This window comes from Manduca sexta, chromosome 24 (assembly GCF_014839805.1).
Source record: "Manduca sexta isolate Smith_Timp_Sample1 chromosome 24, JHU_Msex_v1.0, whole genome shotgun sequence".
In the NCBI taxonomy this organism is placed as follows: domain Eukaryota; kingdom Metazoa; phylum Arthropoda; class Insecta; order Lepidoptera; family Sphingidae; genus Manduca; species Manduca sexta.
The window spans coordinates 13,330,582-13,353,659 of record NC_051138.1 but is presented as its reverse complement, the minus strand read 5'-3'; the positions used below and the strand labels follow the sequence as shown (position 1 = coordinate 13,353,659).

The following is a 23,078-nucleotide window of genomic DNA, read 5'->3' as shown; positions in this document are numbered from 1 at the left end:
CATTTAGAACACTGAAAATATTGTTTGTTTTTATAATCTAAAGATACCTTTCACAACGACTGTAAACAACAGCATCTGTGTAGAGAGTGAAAGGTGAATATACCAATTTCTACCATTATTACAGAGAAAGGAGTACTTCCTTGTGAACTTCCGGCAAAATATAAAGAGCTGTATGACCCGAACTTTTAAAGTCCTAGGTCACGAAAGTTCACGACGCGATAATGCAATACAATCGTATCAGTCAGTCGTGCAGCGTCGTTTCCGACGGACGCACGCGCATCGTTTCGGATCTAGTGTTCGTAGCGAACGCGAAGTGTAATTAAAATTTAATATGTAAATTGAGTGCACAAATAAAAATGTCAAATGTTCCGTTAGTACGTCGCGCGATCGCCGGAGCCGCTTTAGCGCATAATGCCGCAGCCGTCCAGATCCCTATGGATGGGCAGGAGAACCAGTGGACCCCTGCAGCGCTGGAGAGGGCTGGATCGACGCTGAAAGCACTTAATCGCATGGCTAAGCGGCCACCGGTGCACATACTTTTTGAGGATATCAGCTACACTGTCAACTCGCATAAAGGTAATTTTTTATTTCAGTTTACATGATCATACTAGATTCGGCTGATAGATAAGGTAAGTAAATAATTAAAATTAATTATTTAATATAAATTTTAAATCGCCTCGGTGGCTTGGTTGTATTACGGTATGACTGCAGTGCCCAGGTCTCAGATTCGATTCCAGGGTCGGACAAAGTGATATTAGGTGTCCCTGCAGTATCAGCCCAGAATCTAGAATTTGATCCCGATATAACGGTGAAGGAAAACATTGTGAGGAAACCTGCATACCTGAGAAATTCTCTATTAGGAATTTTCGAGGGTGTGTGAAGTCTACCAACCCGCACTAGGCCAGCCTATTCCCTCTAAGTAGTAGAGGAGGTCCGTGCCCAACAGTGGGATAGTATATAATATAGGGCTGATATTATAGCGAAAAGATAGGACGGAATGCTTATGGCGGAAAGTGGATGCAGCCTTCGGGGATAAAAGGCATTAATTTTTATGTGTAAAATTTTAAATCATTTATAATGCATTAATTTTTAAATTATAATTACCTAAATATTTTTCTTCCCACAGATGCTATTATGCTACAAAATATATATTTTTATAGCATAGCCCTTTTCCGTTGTAGTTATCTGCGGTGAACATTTCTACGTATGTTAATCCGAAAATGATTATCATATTCAATATAACCAAAATAACATGAACAAATATCAGAATTATTGTAAATACTAGTTTTTTCTCACGGAACTGTCCGCGTGAAAAAGTTTTTCCGTGATAAAAGTCCAGCTTTATATGTTTTCGGGATAAAGAGTAATTTATAGTACTCAGAAGTAATATACCTCCTATTAATGAAAACAAACTAAATCGGTTTAGTAGGAGACATTAGTGCGTACAAAATTTATAATATATTGGTTAGTATAGTTTTGCAAATAATACTTCATTCGAACAAAATTTTATTTTATTGCCAACACCCGGAACAGCTGAATTTATCGATGCATAAAATGCGACATATTTCTTTCGGATTTGAATCCGTTTACCATTTAAACTAGTAATTTCTACACACACATAAATACAACAAAAAAAATATAAATGAAAAAAACACACACACACACACAACACATACACGTTAACAATATCAGCACACAATGGATTTCTTGCATGATGTGTGGTAGAAGGGATACCAGCTCAGTATACGCTGTTAAACAGCACTGATTTTTAGCTGTACCCCACTATTATCATAGCGCAACAAATCTTTTTGGACGTGCGGCTACCTACAGCATGCAAAGAGATTATGCATATCTTATATATAAAAATGAATCCCTATTTCCCTTGGTCACGCCATCATGCGTGAACGGCTGGACCGATTTCACTATTGTTTGTTGTTGTTGTCTTTGTTATAGTCAAGGTTTTTATGAAAGAAAAAATTAAAAAAATTGCACGAAAAATTTGAAAATTTAAGAAAACTTAACGACAATATTAATTTTACATAACTGTCAGTGGTTTGAAATAACTGTCAGCGATCGACAGAATGCGCGTGCATACATCGTTAAGACAGGACAACGTCTGTCGGGTCAGCTAGTATTATATATATCTAGAACGTCGGTACGATGATCCAAATCAAAGATGTATTTTTTTTAAACCTAGATGGAAAAAAACCCACTGCACCTGATGGTAAGTGAAGTGGGGCTAATAGAACGTCTGACTGACGATAGAAGATTATCCCTCGACAGTCTAGACAATTATGCCGACCTGTTGGAATCGGATATACATATGTAGGCTGATTCCAGAGCGCGACACACTTACATGGGTCATTATGGCGGGTTTTAATATCATGTGTACGGTTGCTACTGCCCGGATGGATTAAAATATATCCTACCATTAGCAAAACTTACCAGTACTTCATTCGATTGGAATTAATTAAATGGTGACACTGGGTATAACTCGAGCAAGGGCATATATTATAATATTAAGATAATATACATTGAATATGTAGATATAAACATTCTGTAAAATAATAAATAAATAAATAATCTGAACATTATTTAATGTCACTCTGCCTCAAAAAGGCTATGAGATTCGTTTGAACCTTGCAATCTATCATTTTATAGTTCATCCATATTTATATTATTAAGCTGTACTTTGTTCAAACGCGCTCATCTTAGGAACTATTAAACCGATTTAGAAAATTTTATACGAAACTATATTACTCTTGAGTGCTATTGGCTACTTTTTATCCCGGACATCTTTTCTGGCGCGGAGCCGCAGAAATCAACCTTTTACCTGCAGCTTCAGTCGCTTGAATGAGTTTTACCGGTATATAAGTCGCACTATATATTTTTCAGGAAGTAAAAAGTAACTGATGTTCTCCTCATTGTTTTAGACAGAGGCGGCGGGGGACGTTGCTTTATTTTACATTGGGATATGAAAATTACTATTGTATGCAAATATAGTATATTTTTTTTAGTAACTATGAGTAATCAGATTATAATTATGTTGTTTACGAATGCTTCAAGAATTTTGTGAATAGTTTTAATTACAAGATTTAAACACTTATCTAAAGGTATTACGGTATGTTCTTTTATTTAAAAATCTCACGCTCATGAATCTACCATCAAGCGAGCGAGAAGATCGTTTTTTAAAAGCTATTACTAGCTTTTGCTCGCGGCTAAGCCTGCGTGAAGTTTTCCGGGATAAATGTCCCGCTTTATATTTTCCCGGGATAGGAAGGAGCCCATAATCCTACCAGGGTCAACTATCTCCATAGTCCATACGATACTTTATAAAAATTCGTTAAGTAGATTTTGGGAAAATCGAATCAATGGCTCACTACTTGGGTCATAGTGGCTTCCACATAAAAGGTAGATAGATATATGCTGTCGTTTTTTATTTAGAACTAATTAAGACAAACAATCATATGCATGTGACGTCATTTTTATCTAACTCAGGTTTAGGCAGCGTACGCCAAGACAATATTCTTTTCCCCGACTTGCTTTATATGTATTATGACCAAATTACACAAAATCATAACCAATTGTAACCTATGTGCTATTTTGATGTATAACCAATATTAATCTAAAGTTTCATACAAATCTGTTTAGTAGTTTTTTCGTGAAAAGGGAACATACTTAAATCCTTACATACTACATCCATACATACGTCCATTCTCACAAACACGCATTTATAAAAAACAAAAGCTTTACATGAATGTAGAAAAACAAAAGATTCTAAAATGGTAGGTATGGGATTTGAATTACGTATGTTTACGCATTAATAGAATATAGTAGTCAGAATAAAAAAAAATATTATGAATGAGAACCTACACAAGGCTATGGCTATGGCTGAACCCACATAGTAATAGAGCAGCCCCGCACAGGAATACTGTATAATACATATTACATACTATAGCATCACACCTTTTTCCCTCTTCAGGGGTAGGCAGAGGTGTAGGAAACCAACATTTCTCCAACTATGTTAGGTCACATGTAATAAGAAAAAGAAAAAACCGAATATCACTGCCCGACCCGTAATGCGAACTCGACAGCTCAGCTCTGTGGTGGTACAAATAATGACACTACCATCTCGTCAGCATCAATGGAACTGCGATAAGGCCGATACGGAATTGACTTGACAGAAATATAGTGATAACGCACAGTAATCACGCTAGATGGCGACAGACGATACTGGCTTGCGATAGCAAAATTTGCGCGACGCACAGCATATGTACCACCTCCGAATAGGAACCGTCGAAGGGGCCGCAGCCGGTCAGGCGCAACATCTGCCTGACTGGGAGACTTCTCTTTCAATAGACAACACCTCTGTTGAGGAACAGATGGATTCGTTCCTCTATGGAAGGTAAAAGTACATTGGCGGTGTCTATCTTTAAGACGCTACAAGCGCTATATAAATACTGCGCGTATACAACTACGTTACCGAAGCAGAAGAGTATTTACGAACCTGATATAAAGTTCAGTATCAGTTCAAAAGATAAAAAGGGTCGTGTAAAAGATTAAGGGAAAAAACTCCGTGTAATATGGCACTTATCAGCTTAGGATTGTGACTGACGCCTGCCGGTCAGATATTACGACGTATTTCCACGAAGTTTGATTTCTAACCCTTTTTTTATAACTCTAATGCAAGTATTTAGAATCATTATCGACCTTATATATTAAAATTTATAAATACCAGACTGTCTCGGTAGCGTAGTTATACTGCATGCGCTGGACGGCAGCGTTCTGAAGTCCTGAGTTCTAGCCCCCATCACATCATGGGGTGAAATAAAATTGGCGAAAATTGGGTGTCCTCGTTGCGTCTCTACATTCCCCTTCGGAGATAAATGCGTGATGTTCGTGTATACAGCATGTTCAAATATATTTACACGTAAGTGAACTGAGAGAGCCATGATAATAATTTCAGATACACAACAAATCATTCTATATTGGGATTCATTAATCTCCCTGTGACAGGTGAATAATCTCTTTCACATCCAAACACGTAATAACTGGCATTCACCATAATTAGTAACGCTCCTTTATTCATACTTTCTGTTAAAAATATGACCTTTAATCTTTAAACCGATATTAATTCATTTATAAGTGATCGATTGCTCTGTGCCACTTTCATTTTTAGCACATGGGCGCGAAAAGTACTATACGGTTACGAATAATCACAAGTTTAGATGTCATTAGTTTAGACAAAGTGGGTTGTAAATTGTGAGGTTTGAGTTAGATATCGATTAGAGATTTTCGATAAAAAAAAGAAGGAAATTTCTTCGATATAGTAAGAGACTCCTTAAGGCTGATATGTCTTATATGTCAGGAAAAATGTGAGAGCATTAGTTACTTCTGCCTAACCCTTATCCGCATAAGCGTGAAAATATGTATGTTACCAGGCTGTTCTCTGATACACGATAATTCGTTGAGTTAAATAGTGATCTATCTGCCAACTGCCAAGTTAGTACTTGTATTAAATTATATATTGAATTTCCTTCAGATCGAAACACAATAGTTTGTGTTTCGATCTGAAGGAAATTTAAGATATCGTAATTGGTATAATTACAATATAAATATGAATTCTAATTACTCTTAATAATAATAATAATAATAACAGCCCTATATTATAATACTATCTCACTGTTGGGCACGGGCCTTCTCTACTACTGCGAGGGATTAGGCCTTAGTCCACCACGCTGGCCTAGTGCGGATTGATAGACTTCACACACCCTCGAAAATTTCTATAGAGAATATCTCAAGTATGCAGGTTTCCTCACGATGTTTTCTTTCACCGTTAAAGCAAGCGATAATTAACAAAGAAAACACACATCATTTTTTAGAAAAGTCAGAGGTGTGTGCCATTGGGATTTGAACCTGCAGACATTCGTCTCGGCAGTCCGTTCCACAACCAACTAAGCTATCACCGCTAATTACTCTTATTGTGTTTTTCTCTTTCTTTTTATTATGAACCGAACCAAAAGTCCTGGGACTCGAGACAACTAAAATTAAATATATCTTGAAATTGTAAACATCTGTCGAAAATGAGAAAGTGTTCTCCTTGTCCGATGGCATTATTACAAAAATCAGATACAGATTGCTCGACGAAGCTGTTGATGCTCTAATATTTTTAAAAGCCTATTTAATTAAGTCAACAAAGAAGTCTAATTGAATATGCAATTTCGATAAGGGCACATCTCATTAATATAATGTGTAGATGTATATCGAGATATGTATATAGAATAACAAATAACAACAAAACTTCGGTAATTTTTTATTGCTAATTTAATCTAAATTCTAACTCAAAAATATATTTCTTTGCATACTTCCAACAATTTCTATTACTTGAATTTTTTTAATTTTCCAACATATTGTGTCCTTTCCGAAATTGCATAATCAATTAGTGTGTTAGTTGATTATTTAATTCTGAAACAAATCTGTGATTATGAGAATTAACAATGTTGTGATTATGACCAATGATTAGATACTAGATTTACTAGATAACGATAAAGTTATTAAGAATAAGTATGATTTTTAACTAAGTTCGTTTTTATAACTAAAAGATTTAAGTGCTTAAAAGTGAATCTGTGTGTGATTAAAAGAAGTAAAGCAATTATTAACACTGAAATTACGGTTAAGGTTATTATGAATTTTCTGTTTAAAATTGTTGATTTTTACAAAGAATTGCCTTTTAACACGTTTCACCAAAAATTTACTCAATATTCATCAAAAAAGATTTACCACTATTAAAAAAAAAAAAAAAAAAAAAAAACTGAAAAAATCTTAAGTCTCGCATTCCCGGGAATTTGATCGTCGGGTGTCCCGTGTCTCGGAATTTGAAATTGTTGGAATTTCCCAAACCCTAGTAATCGTCTCAACTCAGTCGAGATTCTATTGGACCTCTCTCTACTTACCATCAAGTCCAGTAGATTCATCTTGCCGTGCGCGTATGAAAAAAAGGAAACACGTATTATATATCTCATTTTGTTATTGCCTCAGTAGGAAAACGACAAGCCGTTTACTTGCAAGTCGTTACCTACCGGTCAAAAGTGTGCGAAATAATTAAAACATTCCTGTATTTTACTAGAAATTTTACAAGAAATATGGTTATATGTACATCAATTTGGCAGTGACAATGGGTCTTGGGACCGACTCGGCTATCCTTCCATGATATATGTAAAATCTTATAAACATTAAAACGATTTACAGACTGTATTTATGTATATTAGTAGCTATATAATGTGTCGTATTCCCTTTCTAACTACACCCTACAAATTGCAGTCAGTTTGTTAATACTTTATACATTTTTAAATATTTAGTCTTATCCTCGCAAGATTAGTTCTCAACAATATAGGCGGAATACCTGAAACCATTACGTATATTTTAAGTAACGAACGTCCATATAAACTATTTGTTCAAAATTTGAACTAAAATTGCGACCAAAACGTCACCGTTATAACCTATTCTGTTGACAACAAATAATTTTACTTATTTGACAAATATTTTTATTCACATCCAAGTTCACTCTTAGACTCGAGTTCTTATATAATTTATGAGCGCCACGCCGTACACAACCACAAGCTGTCAATATTGACCATACTAAAGTCAGTTTGAATGGATTGCAGTTCACTTCTATTAAACACAGTGAATGTTAGGTACGCCAAATTTAGTATTTAATACATTATGTATATAGCGCTGCCTAAGATATTATGCTGTCAAACAATAATCAACACAAATATGAAACAAACATTAATTACACTCCAAAAAACACGATTTACGTCAACCTTTAGTTATTAAACATCTAGCATAATTTAATTAATTACTTTAAGAAACTTGTTTAGTTTCCGTAACTGTAATGGTAATAGTCCATTACCAAATTATAAATTTAGATTAGGTATTCGTCAACCAGATAATAAAATTGTCTTGTTGAACTGTTTATTTTACTAGTGGTAGGTGTCTCACATGTGGCCGTAAGGCACGGTTACCCCAGCATAACCGCGCAAAAAAAAAAAAGAAAAAAAAACTCACATGTGAAAGTCCGCCTAAGTAGATACCACCGCAATATCTATTTCTGCCGCCCAACAGTGGTGTGTAATTGTTGTGTAACTACTGGACATAATGAAACTTGACATCTCATGTCTCAGGATGGCGAGCTCAGTGGAATACTCAACAATATTTTGTAATTCGAGGTGTTGGTTGTTTTTTTTACTGTATGCTTTCTATCAGACGAACGGCAAGCTCGTCTCGTCACTCAAGACAATAAAAAAAGAACAAACAAACAAAACACGTCACGCCTTACTTATTGAGCAGAAAAACCTAATATCACTTTGCCCGACCCTAGATTCAAACCCGAGACCTCAGAGCGGCGTCATACCGCACACCAACTACGCCATCGAGTCAGTCAGATTAGTTATAGTTGCAAATAGTCTCCCTTTAATCTCTCGAGTAAGTACTTAAAATAGAAATACAGTCTAATGTACTGCTCTAAACTTTGTTTTTTTTTTCTCTCTTCTCACTTTATCATGTATTGTAGTCTTTACCCTAAACTGATTGAAAAGAGCAACACCAGAGTTTCTTGGCCGTTCTTCTCTGGTGAAAACTGCTTTCCGAACTGGCGGTAGAGTTAATATTGACGGAATCTAAATAATGTATAACATTTGACAGATTAAAATAAATCATTTCATTTCATTTCATATATTTAGTCAAACCATCGATCGTTAGCATATCGCTACTAAGTGCTCAAATCCCCATTCCAACCAACCCTGGCATGTTTCTCGGATTAAAAGATAAACCAATCATTTTAATCTTGTAATTCTTTATGCCGTTGTACAGGTACGAATAGTTTTAATTGTACCATTGTCAACAGAAAACAAATAAAATTTATACCATTTCCGTAAATCTGTGGTGTACGATTTTCGACATTATCTCTACAAAACAAATAATTATTCTTATGCTTTGTTTTGACGTATCATAAGTGCAACTTTGTTCGCCTACGTGATAAATAAAGTATTTTATTTACTTTTTGTTTTTTTTTCTACAAACGATATCTTGTAGGCAAACTTTGTACAAAAATAAATTAAAACTACATACAAACAGCGGTGAAAAACAAGCAGAAAGAAGAAAAAAAAATTACATATTATCACTTCACATATTATCTTATAATATTTCATTACTTGCTAATTAAGTTATAAAATAAAATAATATATTATTACACGTTTTTAAACCTAAACCACGGAATAATTTCGAAAGTAATTATCCAATATGCAATTACATAATGGCTGAGCAACGTAATGGTTATCCAAGAACGGAAATGTTTGATTGAAATAAAAATTGCACCATTTCCTGTGCATATTCATCGAAGCATACATGATAGTGATGACATCAATACCCATAAAAATATCATTTATAGTGTCAAAACACAATATTTTTTCAAAAATAATTTAGTGTGTATTCGTTGTCAATTGTTATTTTAACAGTGGGACAAAACATCGAAAAGCCAAAATCCTTAAGAATTGTAGATAACAATTTCGAAAGTTTGTGATAAATGTTAACCTACACTGAACAAGGTGATGGACTAAAGCCTAAAACGATTTTATTATAGGAAAGAGGCGGCCCGTGTCCAGCAATGATTTAGTGTATAATACAGGACAGGTCTAATATATCAAATAGGCCCGCATAATTGTGACGACTGGCGTAGGATAATCACTTTTCGTTAGTTAACACTAACAAGACCCACTCCGCTTAGTATTAGGTACAAAGAAGTTACTTGCCCATGCCTATGTAAAAAAAAATGTCCACCTCGAATATTTTACGCAATTAAGTAATTAAAGACATGCGTGACACGGTAAAATAGTTTGTGCATGCATACTCTAGGATAACTACGAACATTTGCCGAGTGATTTAAATGTTATTATAAAGGCTTGTTTCACAAATTTTGATTAAATGTTACTCATCGCATATGTAGAAGCTGGCCAAATACAAAAGTCAGACTTTAATCGCTGCTCCCAAATAAATTGTAATAAAGTTATTACTATCTATATTCTAGCTGTTTAATAAGATAACTGTTGAATAAAATTTACTTGTGAATCTTGCAGTCATTAAGTAGGGAATGAATAGCGTTTTGGTATGAAAACGACACCAGAAAAAAATAAATGTCATTGTACACAGGCGATTACAATTCTTATTTTAATTCTCGACCTCGTATATCCCATACCAAGGACGTAAATTAAAAGTACAATTCCGAATATAATTTGTTTCTTACATTATAACCTTCCTGTTTCGTCTTCTGTAAACAAAAATGATCTTTAGGTCTATTATAAAACATGCGAAAATAAATCTGTCCATCGACTGTTACGATTTACAACGCATAACACCACAAACTTGTATTTGCATCTGTTACCTACGCGGGAGAAAGTCGCTCGTTGCACATGTTTTTGCAGTAAACGCAATATCAAGAATTATAAAGTCACGAATGAAATTTTGTGGATATACAGTAGTATAACATGCATTTGCTGGCACTTTATTTTTTTTCTTACTAATCTCACTCCTTAATAATATTTTAAATGAGAGTATCTGTGATTTTTTTTTTGCATGTTTCATAGAAGTAAACAGAGACCGCTGACCGTCGACTGACCAAAGATGATTACCCGTCTGTAGTCGACAAAATTATACATATTATTTTTACTAGGTATAAATTGGTCAGGTGGTCTAACCGCTAGTCAAGAGCATTTGGCAGAGAAACAAATAAGGAAACGTCAATCAGTGCTACTTTTCAATTTGGAACTTTAAATTTTTTTTCTTCCACTAGAGTCGGATTGTTTTCTTTGTGGTCTTAAAATTAAGACAAGCATCTGAATTCTTAACAAGGCGAAGACATGGCACCCATCCAGTGTTATAAGACACTTACATTACTTGCCCTTAGAAGAAACGCGAGCTAAGAATAGATCTTAATTATATACACATTGTTGCAAGATAAAAAAATACATTGGAAGATGAACATTTTATTAACTAGCGTTTTCCGGAACAAAAATATATATGGTATAAATATATGGTCAATTTATCTACCAATTTCTTTCAAAAAATTTCAGCTATTCCAGCATTTACTTCTAACAACCCACATATCTTTACATAATTTTGCATTTTTGCCACAAGTTCTTTGCGAGGCACGAGCCTCCCCGTTAATTATAAGGGTTCCTCTCTTTTGGGGGTTGTAGATATCTCACATCTCTTAGGTACGAAAGATTCATCATTATAACATATAATTTCAAATATTATTATTTTTTTATTCACTTATATAGTTTTGTTAACAACATTTAGAATCTAAATTATATTTTTTCTGAACAAAATTCTTGCTTCATAGACGCCAATCAGGACAACAAACTCGAATTGTTTCCGCTGGAATAATGAATTATATCAGGTAGTTTGTTCCATTATTCATTACTTTACTAATGTGTCTTCATAAGCCAGTCATACAAATATTACAACATATTTTATTTCAAAGGAAGCGAACCAGAAAGTCCATCATATTATAGTAGGCGCTCATTGTTTGCTGTGTTTAGGCTTCCGATAGCCTCATAGACTATATTTACTATTACTTGACTCTTCGCATCAATCACGGTAAAATATAGTGGTAACATATCGATACATGCAACCTATTTGAGCTAAAAACAATACACGATAGTCTTCTATCAACTGCCATTGTTCCACTCCAATGCAGTTCAGGCTTGGCGCAACAAATTCTTTGAAGCATGTTTGCAAGGAGGATTTGACTCGGAAACCTACTGTCTGACACCATCCTCTCTGTGAAAACAATTAACTTAGTAAAAAGTCTTGTAGCTAATCTCAACCCAAACAGGAGAATTCTAGGTTGATTTTCTCCTAGCCTTTCATAAAATATCTGCGTTTAACAATGGCCATTACAGTAACTGTTTACGCTTTCTAAATATTTGTCACTGTTTTTAGAATCAATGCAAATGAACTGGTCTAAAGTTAACTTGGTTAAGCCAACCGCAGTAAAACTGGGGCGCTACGGTTGGCGAATCTATTAGCGGCTTCTAATGGACTCCAAATCTGCCCGTGCGTCAACGATGAACCAAATAAAATATTTAGAAGAATGTTGTTTATGACTTGTATGAGGGCAAATATAAAGACATGTTAGAACTTTAACTACACACCATTCATCACTTGAGTAATGAACTAAGTTTGCCAATAGAACCGTCTACTTCACAAGTATTGTTTAACTTTCGCTTAAGCATCTCGTCGGTTTTGGAATAATGTATTTCTTTATTTCTTTAAATGTCTTATCGTAGATTTTTATTTTATTTGGTCGTCAGTGGTTGATACGTTAAGAATTAAATAACAACAGATTACTCGCACTCAAACCAGACTACTCAGGCAACTACAACTGACATAAAATATTACATAGAATATAATTTACACTAAAGGTTTATACAATTTTATTTAATTATGCCAAAAATAAAGTTAATACAAAAAAAAATTAAAAAAGCACGTGAGAAAAGCAATAATATAAATGAGTTTTTAGCATTAAATTAAAACTAACAGTATCATGTCAAGAATTATATAAGTCTGAATTCATAAAACTGAGATATTTTATTTTTTAAACTTAATGGATTGTCATTGAATATATATATTTTTAAAGATCTAGACACCTCATTGTATTGTTTAGTCACATTAATATAATAATATCACCCCTGTATTATATACTGCCTTAATGCTGGACATGGGTCTCCTCGACTGAGAGGGATTAAGCCTTAGTCCACCACTCTGGCCTAGTGGGACTGGTACATATTGGTAGATTTCACACACTCTCAAAATTTCTATGAAAATCTTCTTAGATATATTGGTCATTCTGATCAACGACGAATTAAGACCTAAGATGGTTCTGTAACACGACGATACGGTGATGACTACGTTCTGTGATGACGTACATCAAAAAATAACGTATATTAATCATGTAGTACAAGATATACACATTTTGCTCGGTCTTATAATCTCGGTAAAGCAGACGTTTATGTGCCATGATTATCACCAGTTATTTTATTTTAATACAAGTTTTACCCGCTGCTCTGTCCAGGTGAAAACGTTTTCCGGAAATCAAACTCCCATGGTACACAGTATCAGATTTGTTAATAAGGCATATAGGCCGTGGTGTAGAGGACAGCATAATAGCGGGACTTTTGTGCTCCCGCAAAATAGGCACCCGCAAGCGGACATGCGGGGCGGTATAGAGTCGCCTATACTTAAAGAAAGAAAGAAAGGATCGATTCGCAATAATTGTACAGTTTTAAAAATAAAAAAAGAAATCCCCTTTACTGACCAGTTTCTGCCGACAATTTCTGTTAATAGTATTACGGCAGGGTTAATTATTGTCGCCTCATAAACCAACCAATAGGGTTCATTTTAGAATGAAACAACACACACACATAAATATATGTATATATATATATATATATATATATATATATATATATATACATTACATGTTGGATGCACACCTTATTTAAACATAATATGCAAACTAACTTTCCTGCTAAATGACACCTGTACACACCACAGTGACAATTGTTGGTTGATTTAGCAATTTCTAAAGATACAGTTATGTTGTTTGCACCTGAGATGTTAAAAGGACATCTCATCTTGCCAAGTCGCATGCAGGGGTCACCTTTTTTTTTTTTTTTTTTTTTTTTTGTTTTCGCGGAGAAATTCCCTTATTACTACCGCTCAGCCTTCGTGGGGGGCGACTGAGCGGTTATGCTGGGGTAACCGTGCCTTACGGCCCGGCGTTGAGCCGCCCGGATTTGATGACGACCTTCGGGCGACCGCCGGGCCGAGTCCCTAACCCTATATACAACTTAAACCTATGCACGGCCTACCAGCTAAAACTCCGCGGTGGCCCTCTTCGGCGCATTAGGGACGGCTGCGGGCTTCCTCTGACGTTGAAGTGTCTAGTCTGCGACCGCAGCCGCCCCTGCGCGGTGCCGCCTTGCGGCCCGTCTCCTATGGGGGGGGCTCAGAAGCCCCCGCGCACCGAAGGACGCCCTCGGCGTCTACGGCAGCGTGAGGCCAACTACACACACTGCCGTCCAACCCGGGGGTTAACCGACAAATGTGCAAAGATGCACAGAAATGCATTAGGGCGGGCAGCCCCCTGCTGCCCGCCGACGACCCCCTTCGTGGCCCCTATTAGTCGCCTCTTACGACAGGCAGGGGATACCGTGGTGGAATTCTCCAAACGCCCCCATTCCACAGGGCGGGAGACGCCGGTCAGTCGTCCACCCGGCGCCTCCTTCGTCTCCTCTGACGGCGGGAGGGATCGGCCCGTTCCCGATCCTCTCGGCACTCTCCTTCTGCGAGAGGACCACCTCGCAGAAGTAGGCCACCGCACGCCAGGCCTCCCGACTGCCGACCATGGAAGCGACCACGGCCGGCAGCGAGAGATCTCCTCCGACGACTGAAACGAGAGCGCTGCGCTCCTAGTCCCAGGCTGGGCAGGACTCCAACGTGTGTTGGGCCGTATCTTGCGGGCAGTTGTCACAATGGTGACACACGGCGCTTACTTCCTTTCGTACTATTTCACACAGGTACTCACCGAAGCAACCATGCCCGGTGAGCACCTGCGTCAGGCGAAATGTCGCCACGCCGTGGCGCCTGTCCAGCCACTGTGCAAAGACAGGACGCACTGCCGCGATGGCCCGAAGCCCCGCTGACGGGGCCTCCAGCCTGAAACGCCACTCCTCCACGGCGGCTCGCCGTAAGGAGGCCCTTTTGGCCTCCACCTCCTTCGGGGCCGGACGCTGCCCATTCCTGAACGCCTCCTCCCTCCAGTGGAAAGTGTCAGAGAGAGATTTGGCGTCCAGATCCCAGGGCAGGAAGCGGCCAAAACACAAGCCGCCTCGTACGAGACCGTGCGGTACGCCCGTATGGCCCGCTGCGCAACGACCCGCTGCGGGCCCCGCAGGAGAGCGATAGAACGCCCCCTCAGGGCGTCAGCCCAGACCGGGCTGCCGTACAGTGCCATGGACCGCACGACCCCGTGGTACAACATTCGGCAAGGGATACCAGGACCTTCCAGGTTGGGCAGCAGGCTGGAATGAGCGCCCGCTGCCCGGGACAACTTCGTCCTTAACTTCTCAAAATGGGCGCGGAATTCCCACCGGCTATCCAAAATCAGACCTAAATACTTCATAGTTTTGCCGATGGGAATCCAAAAAGGGGTCACCTTAGTGCTCAATAAAAGGAATGTGTCAACAAATAAAGAAAGAAAACGTTTCGCAAAAGCTTTTTACATGCGTTGTCATCTTTCACGTGACGCTTGTCAATGTGGCATTCAATGCAAAGTTCAGCCAGTATTTTGTTTTCATAATACTTCTATTTTTTGTTTGCTGGTGGTTAAGGATTGCAATCCGGTCCGGCGGATCCGGTAATCCGGCGGATCCGGTACGTTTTCGTTGCCTACCGGATCCAACAATATCACCGGATCCGGTGGCCGATTCCGATATATTAAGAAAAACGTAATTTCTCTTATCAAAACCGTGCGAAAGTACTAAAAAACTTAAGAAAGAAATGAGCGCTTATGAAACTGAACGAGATAGAGGGAAATACTTGTCTCTAATATATGTCTTTTTGACTTTAGTGAAACCAACCAGTGTTGAAGCTGAAAGGGCTTTTTCGACCGCTGGTTATATTTGCAGTTCCTTGAGAAGTAGGCTAAACGATGATACTATTAATACAATTTGTTTTCTAAGAGCGTTTTTCCAACAAGAAAAGTGATCTGTGCTGTAATTAATGCATATAGTATCCATAAGCTGTTGATTTTGAAAATTTTAATTTGGATTATAGAAGAATATGATGTTGATTTATTTTGTTTTTATGAACGGGTTTAACTTAATTTAAACCATAAATAATTCACTGTTGTTTGTAATCTTTGAGACTGATTATTATATAATAACTGACTGATAATAATTATAAATAAAAAAGAGTTGATTTTCGCACAAAATCGTTTCTATTTTTTCCCGTAGATTATTCCTTATATTATGCCATGAAGTTAGAAATATGCGCTATGTTGAACACCCAAAATACCAATCCGGATCCGGCCGGATCCGGCGGAATTCTCGTGATTCCGGCTGAATCCGGCCGGATTTAAGTTTGTACCGGATTGCAATCCCTACTGGTGGTACATACTTTATATCCGCTCGGATAGTGACCATCTTATACAAAAGGTTAAAACCCCCCACAGTGGCCGCTCGTAAGTAATCAGCTGTGTATATCTGGTTCCAACAGGGCCCTTATTCTGTATGATAGTGTAAACGCGTAACGCGGCCGTGTCATGTTATCTTCGAGGAATGTGCGTGGAATGGTATTCTATAAGCCAAATTTCTATAGTCCCAAACATGACGCGTTGTGTTACGTGCTTGTTACGCACTGTTAAAATAACGTGCGGGATAGAGAATAAGGCCCCAGACCGGCATAAGTGTGTCGACTGCCGAGGGGTAATCATCGTCCGTGAGTTGACATTATATTGGACCCCACTTTACTGACCATTAAGTGACCATAAAATCTAACTTTGCCTCAACTAGTTTCTAAAATCAATTTAGTTGAAGCAACTGACGATTAAGATAGATGACGCGATGGTTAGCACCCAGTTGGTATCGCATATAAGTCCTATAAATAATAAATAATGTGTTAACATTCTCTGAAAATATGTCGATAATCCCCAGTCATAATTAATTGAATATTAATATTCAATTTAATTTATTAAAGTTTTTTATAAGACAGTGAAATGAAAGAAATAAAAAATAAATTTATTTAAACTTTTTATCATAGAATTGTATATTATGTTTGATGGTAATCTATATAATATATATATTAAAGTTTGTTCGCTCGTTTGTTTGAACGCGTTCATCTCAGAAACTACTAAACGGATTTGGAATATTTTCATTAACAGAAAGTTATATTGCGCTTAGGTGCTATAGGCAACTTTTTATGTCGGTTTTTTTTTAATCCCGGACATAATTTTTCGCGCGTGAAAAGCCGCGTGCAAGAAATTGTGAGCATATGAAATAGGTCCACATAGTTACAACGGTTGGTAAACGATTTTAAAACTTATCCGCTGTTAATAGTGTTACGGCAGGATAAATTATACTCGTCTCATAAACCAACCAATAGGGTTCATTTTAGAATGAAACAAGCGATTCTATTGAATAAAATATTGCACATTTTACGTAGACAACGTCGCGTAGTAATAGTAAACAAAACAGATAAAACTCTTTTTTTATCTCAATGTGTAAGATTTTTTTACTACGAACGAGATGAAACGCAATATATCAATAAACAACAGACACTATGATTATAATCCGTCAATGAGCATTAAGGTGAACTGCGACTCACAATCTGACTAATCGATAAGCTATCTCGTACACACCAATACAAATATAGATAATATCAACAAATAATAATAACTATATTATAGTTTATTTTATATATTTTTAGTCACTCATGATCTTGACCTTGAAGGTCATCGTGCTGCAATATAAGACTACGTTCACATATCAGTCGATCGGTTAAATGTTTATATAACTTGGCAGCTCGTTTGAATAATATAAGCCCAAAATAAATTACCGATCGTTGATTCTAAAATTATCGTATGAGTAGGTGGGGTTAACGATTCGTTGCTATATTCAACTTTCTTGAAGCGCAAGTATAAATACATGAAGTGTTAGAATGTATACAGTGACAAAAGTAACCGAACAGATTCAAATCTTCACCTATCTACGGTCGGGTTAGTTGATTTTTTTTCTCTCTTTATGCTAAGTGTGATAGCCTCGGAGGCGTAGTTGTACAGTATGTCTGCAGTGCTGAGGTTTCAGGAGCATTCCCCGGTCGGGAAAAGTGGTATTAGGTTTTTCTATTCAGCAGTAGGCCGGAGTCTGGAATTTGTGCCTGATATGGCAATTGGCTCGTCCCCTATCAATTTATAGGACAGAATACTCACAGCGGAATGCACGGAAGCACCAGTTACGCCTTTGCGTACCACTTCGGAGATAAAAGGCCCGAGTCTGTATAAATCTGTCTGAATTAAAGATTTATTTTATTTTTGCGAAAATACAACGTTGTTATGAACACAAATTTATATTTTTTTGAATTTATTCAGCTTCTCATGCATGAGAGTGTACGATGCACATGGAGTTAGAGTGCGGTCATTGTTTCGTAATTTTGAAAAGGTACTTAGACCCGGTACCTGATGGTTTGGGTTTACCCCAAAATGATTAAGTTCCAATCGCTGAAACCAAACTGTACAGCGCTTACAGCTCGTAGCTATATCGACCTCCCGAAATCAAATGATGCACCGATCGCTGTTTCGAAAGGTGCTGTGCACGTTGTGGCTTTAGTCAAATGAAGGATTTACGACTAACCTGGAGAAAATAATTCCCTGAAAATGGTATATTTTGAATATTGTTTGACATATTATTTTCGTGTTGTTCTTGCGTATTAGCGAATAAAAAGTTATAATCTTACCCTCCATGCTAATTAATACTATTTTATTGCAGAATAAGCGATTCTCGTCTCATTAACTACCTAATAGGGTTAAATTTTCATAAAACAAGCGATTCAATTGTATAAGATATTGCATATTTTGTATTTTCACAATCACAAATCTTAAACATTTTACATGGATTTATCGTAAATGGTATTAGGTAAGCGATAAATGTTAATAATTTAATTTTATACAAAGCCACGATTTGTAGATACTTTGATAAGTAATCTAACTCGCAATGTCAAGGTGAATTTCTTTTGTAGGTGTTACTATCCGGCTGAAACATTTAGAAATTTATTTTGTTTAACTAGAATCTGGTGCTATCACTAGAAAGAAAGAAATAAAGAAAATATTTATTTGTAACAAGCAAAATTACATAATATAGGTAATTACAAATTTAATACACTTAAATCTATTTGCTCGTCACAAAAGCGAGGTACATCTTATATCCGCCCGGATATCGACCATCGTACACAAGGTTTTAAAACATGCCATAATGGTCCACGTAATTGTCGCGTTCCGGGATCAGCCTGTGTATGTGGTTCCAACAGGCCGGCATAATTGTGTCGACTGGCGAGGGGTAGTCATCTCTCGTCAGTCGACATTCTGTTGAACTCCACTCTACTTACCATCAGGTGTAGTGGATCATTCTACCGTGTCCTCATAAAAAAATACACCTACATCTTGATCATAAAATAAATACTTCGTAGGTGCCACTTTTGCTTTTTAGTTTTAAAGTTAACGTTGTCAGTATAAAAAAATTGTTCAATATTACCATAAAATGGCGAGGTTTTTATTTTACTGGTAGGATCTAATATATTATATTCATACATGTGTTTAACATCAAAGCTCAAGGCTTAGCCTAAATAGAATTCGGATAAAAACTGATTTGCATTCGAAATGCAAATCTATTCAAAAGTTTAGTTCCAGCAGTTTATGAGATAAGTTACAAATTTGGTCACACATATTCACGCTTTTTATTAAGTTGCCAGACGCGTAAATAGTGCAAGCAACTGCTCATAATGTTTAAACATTACTTCACTCAGTATTGATATCAATAATAGTGTAAAATGAAACGTAATTTTGATAATCCCGTTCCCAATTTTTTTTTTATACGAGGAAGGCAAAGTGAGCCCCATGAACCTGATGGTAAGTGGAATGGGGTTCAATAGTATGTCGACTGACGAGAGATGATTACCCCTCAGCAGTCGACACAATTATGCCGGCCTGTAGCAACCAGATATAAACAGGCTAATCCCGGAACGCGTCAAACTTACGTGGGCATGCACGATTACACACAAAATATACTTCAATATAAAGAAACTTACATTCGTTTTGTTATTACGATACCTAGTTTTGAAAGATTTACTCCTTTAAAGAAGTGTTCGTGGGCAACAACTGTTTAAGTGTTCTTTGTTGTTAGAAACTCGGGTTGTTTATGATTTATTTTTGTTTTAGCATAACAGATAAAAACAACACAGTCCTGTATCCAAATCAAATACTACACACTTTTAATTCATAAGAGGAAAACTCATATAGCTCTATATGTTTTTCAGATTCTTTCTCCGAACTTTGTAAAATCTTATTTAATTATAAATACTTAGTATATCGTTTTTTTTTTTTTGCTTTGATTAGAAGATGAGCCTGCCGTTCATCTGATGGTTTAAACACCTTAAATTACAAAATATTGTTTGGTTTTCCACTGCACTCGCCATCCTGAGACATGAGATGTTAAGTCTTATTATTTCAGTAGTTACACTGGCTACAATGTTCTTCAAACCGGAACACGACTATAACTACACACTACTGCTTGGCTGTAGAAATAGACATTGCAGTGGTACCTATCCCGAAGGACTCTCACATATGAGAAACCTACCACTAGTAAATGACATATTTATGCTACGATAAACATTCAAATAAGTTCTTTACAAGTTTTGAATACGTATTCCAAACTTAACCTAGCAGTAAAAACATTTTACAAAGTTCTATTCAAAGAGAGTTCCAATTTCTTTGACATTTGCTAAAAAGACGTATCTAATTCTGTATGTTTCGTTGCCTTTAAAAGCGATAGTAAAAGTTACGCCTAAAACTAATATCCGTTGGGAAACTTTGAGCTAGCAGTTTGCACCTCGTTAGATACGGAAAAATTAATAAAAGTCAGAGCAGCCTTCAGTGGAGAATGAACGCTGAACGTGTTAGCAACCGTGATGTGCGCGGATGTGATATGACTGGAAGTGATTATAATTTATAGGATTTATTTAATAAAACATTTTTGGGGATTTTGTCGCTTTTGCTCGCGGCTTCGCCCGCGTGAAGGAGTTTTCCGGGATAAAAGTCCCACTATATATTTTCCCGGGATAGTAGCCTATAAGCTTCCCAAGGTCTTATACTATCTACATACCAAATTTTGCTTTCTTATACCACGGCTTATGTCACGTCTCGTTCCCGTGGGAACGGGATCCTATGTCCGTCTCCTGGTTATAAGCTACCTCTCCACCATTTTTCAGCCAAATCGGTTCATCCGTTCTTGAGTTATAAATAGTGTAACAAACACCACTTTCTTTTATATACATAGATGTTGTCCCAAAGTTTCGAAGACTTCCTTCGAAGGAAGACCACCGATTCCTAACTAGGATGATTCGCGAGACTATTGAAATTAAAAAAACATTCGATTTTTGATAAAATGATGGTTGACTTACAAAAGCCTGGGACCCAGTTTTACATTTAATTAAATGGGAAGCCAAAAAACCAGCTGCCAGACTTCAACACAGTGAGCTCATTCCGCGGTGACGATTCTGCAGAAACAGCTAAAAAAAATATATAATTGTAATATATAGATAGATATTGTAACTTTGACTTTTCGGATGACAACACTAGTCCGTTCCATGACTACGAAGACTGCAAAGTTTTCCAAACGTCGACAGAAAATTATAATATAAAAACTACGATAAAATCCGAAAATTTGTTTTATTTCAATGTCTAACATTCGCGTAAACATAAGAATTCATTATGATTTTAAAATGTTCGAAACTAAGAACTAATAATTTCCCTTTTGTTTACGATACTCGCTGTCCGGTTTGGTAAAGTCAGCCACAAATGTAATTGAACGAATTAAAAACTTCAAAACGCTACACCTTTAACCGAAATGTTATTTTTTCTTTATATAACATAAACTAAACCCATTTAATTTATTTTAGTAAAGAAAAAACTAATGTTGATATTAACACAATAGTTTAAAGGCGATTTGAAATTTTAAATCTGGTTAGCTACAGTCAGATACATAATGTTATTGTCTAAATATTTAATAATAGTATATTAGGGAAACCACATCTAGTCAATATAAGTCCAAGACAAACCTCGTATCCATATCGATATGCAATTTGGCAGTTTCGTAGCATCACAAACTAGAAAAATGCGATATTCGTCTGCAGCGGTGCCGTGCAATGGTCTACTTCAATATATCCTGTGTACGTGAGAGAACTTTGTCTACGCTATGATTTGTTCCACGTTAGTACAGTGAAACGCGAAAATAACTTAACGAATTCAAATCTTTAAATATAAATATGTGCCTGCTAAATATTTTTCACTGAAAAACTAAACGTTTTGCTTTTTTTTAAACAAAGATATATTTCAATTAAACTTATCTAGGTGATTTGAAATGTATTCATTCCATGTATTTCTGTAGCCGATTGTACGTTCCTAGTGCAGTTACTAGCTATTGAGGATGTAAAATCTATGTTTTAGTTTTTTTTTATTTTTAACTATCAGTGCTTCCAGACTTGGATTGTAAAGGTGGATTTGGTTTACGGGTCGAACTGCTTTATGCAGTTTATGATTTTGATACAAACACACGAAAAGTGTTAAGACAATGCTATTACTGTTATTAATAATGACAATACTTTTTTAAATCCAGTACAGCGACGTTGCGCACTAATACCCCAAGCATCACGCAAAAATTAAAAAAAAATCTGTCAATCGTCACTGCTATTAACTAAATAACGTGCTAATTAACTTATGTAATCCTGTTATTTCGACGCAAGCCCATTATCGTGCATTTGGCCTAACGAGTTGACGTAACACCTATTTACAGGTTTGAAGCCAGTTGTGCGTGAAGACAACTGGTTTCAGTGTTGAAATGTTACGTAAAGATGCATTAGAGTGCAGCAAATGTACTAGTCAGAAGTACAGTCTACCGTAGAAGTGTTTATCGCCAGCAAAGTTAAAGAAGCAACCTCTATTATAATTTGTTTCCTTTATATTCGGCTTACCAGCGTTTATCACGCCATAGCTTACAAATATAAAATTAATAGCATAGTAAGTATATTACTATTATAGGTAAACATCACATGTAAAATTGTTTGACAAGAAACTGAAAACGTATTTATTCTTATAAGTTATTGAAATACGGTGAAGGAAAACATCGTGAGGAAACCTGCACATCTGAGAAGTTCTCTATAGGAATTTCGAAGGTGTGTGAAGTCTACCA

The 23,078-nt window shown here is 36.5% G+C and overlaps 1 protein-coding gene across 1 annotated transcript in view; it reads left to right on the top strand.

The window, feature by feature from the left end:
• The first annotated feature begins 254 nt into the window (after positions 1-254).
• Positions 255-23,078, top strand: part of LOC115450561 (ATP-binding cassette sub-family G member 1) — a 91,970-nt gene continuing 69,146 nt past the window's right edge. Inside the window, exon 1 of the mRNA XM_030178619.2 lies at positions 255-576. Within this exon, the coding sequence (XP_030034479.1) occupies positions 357-576 (220 nt within the window). The 5' untranslated portion in view covers positions 255-356. The remainder of the gene's footprint in view (positions 577-23,078) is intronic.